Raw genomic sequence first — 1,467 nt, 5'->3', positions numbered from 1 at the left:
TGCATGGCGGCCATTTTCTGGTTCCTGCATTATACACAACACAGGATATCCAATGTCGCTTTAATGACATAAAGGAAGGAACCGTTGGCTTAAGTCAGAGTCGTTTCCTCTTGCATTATAGATCCCCCAGTTGACCTTATATAGGATTTCACCTGTTCCTGTTCCCCCTGTTTACGTCCTGTTTGTGGCGTCTGGCGCCCAGAGTGACCTACAGACAGGTATACAGGTCAGTCAGGTCAGGTCAGTCAGGTCAGGTCAGTGACCTACAGACCATGAGCAGGTATACAGGTCAGTTTTTACCCGAAAATAGCTGATCTACAAGCGCTCAATGCGCCGCAGTGTGCTTTGTAGATCCGCTATTTTCGCTATACTGTATGTTTAGCTATAAAAGTGTCCTTTTTATAGGGAGTTTTCCAGCCCGTGACGGTTTCCGATCTACACGCATGTGCCTCGTCGGCAGTCGGGGGGGTTCGACCCCCGCAAGATGGTTGTCTCTATTTAACCGCCAGGCGTGAACCTCCCCCCCCCCCCCCCCCCCCAGGGACGGATTAACCCCCATGAGGGCCCCTGGGCCGGTAATGTTTTTCGGGCCCCCATAGCGCGCGTGCGTGCAATCTTTTTGTGTTTTTCGTGTTTTTATCACCTTTTTGACCTAAATGTAACAAAATCAATGGCCAATTTCAGGGCCTCAAACCCAATACCATGCGGTCCAGTTTCCTCGAAGGGCCCCTGAGAGCCACGGGCCCACTGGCCCAATGGCTAATTTGGCCCTGCCCCCTGTCCCCCCCCCCACCCCACACCTTCCCCCCCCCTTTAGCGCAGCGTCTTGTGCCAGAGGTCGAAGCAGGGCACCACGTGCAGACGGACGTACTTGTGGCCCCCGGCGGCGCCGCTGCACTCCAGGCAGCCGTAGACCGTCTCCCTCTTCAGGTTGCCCATGCCGCAGAGCGCACAGGGGCCCTTGGGGATGTTGTGGTTGAGCAGGTTGACGCGGGCGTGGGCGCCGCCGCTGTCCTCTCCGCGCCCGCCGTACGTGGACGACAGGTCGGTCATGCTGGCCGCCTTCTCGTAGTAGTCGGTGACCACGTCGTCCATGTAGGTGTCGGAGTGGGTCAGCTCCTGGAACGTCTGGTCGTCTGGGGGAGGGGGGGAGGAATCAGTGGCGTGCACAGATAAGACACTAGGGGGTGCTAGAGCACCCGCTGCCCTTTTTGGCAATGTGCTCTTAAAAAAAAAGAATCTTAATTTGTAGTGTGTGGACCATGCAGTGACATTGATCAAATATTGATAAAAAACGCTTCTACTATATTATTAAGCCCCCCCACAATCTAAAGCTATGTTTCTATGTCAGTGCACTGGTTCTTCGATAAATAAATAAAATAGCAGACCTACAAGCTCGTAGCGCGCCACTCGGTGGCGCGCTATGAGCTTGTAGATCTGCTATTTTTCAATAGCTAAAGCACCAAA

The 1,467-nt window shown here is 53.9% G+C and overlaps 1 protein-coding gene across 1 annotated transcript in view; it reads right to left on the bottom strand.

Annotated features, from left to right (window-relative positions):
- Nucleotides 1–813: 813 nt before the first annotated feature.
- Nucleotides 814–1,467, bottom strand: part of pjvk (pejvakin) — a gene marked incomplete at both ends in the record, with an annotated part of 15,827 nt that continues 15,173 nt past the window's right edge. The window contains one exon of the mRNA XM_083758554.1: nt 814–1,136. Coding sequence (XP_083614680.1) covers nt 814–1,136 — 323 coding nt within the window. The remainder of the gene's footprint in view (nt 1,137–1,467) is intronic.

This window comes from Protomyctophum parallelum (assembly GCF_964188405.1).
Source record: "Protomyctophum parallelum genome assembly, chromosome: 23".
NCBI classification, from domain to species: Eukaryota; Metazoa; Chordata; class Actinopteri; order Myctophiformes; family Myctophidae; genus Protomyctophum; species Protomyctophum parallelum.
This window is presented reverse-complemented; position numbering and strand designations above follow the sequence as displayed.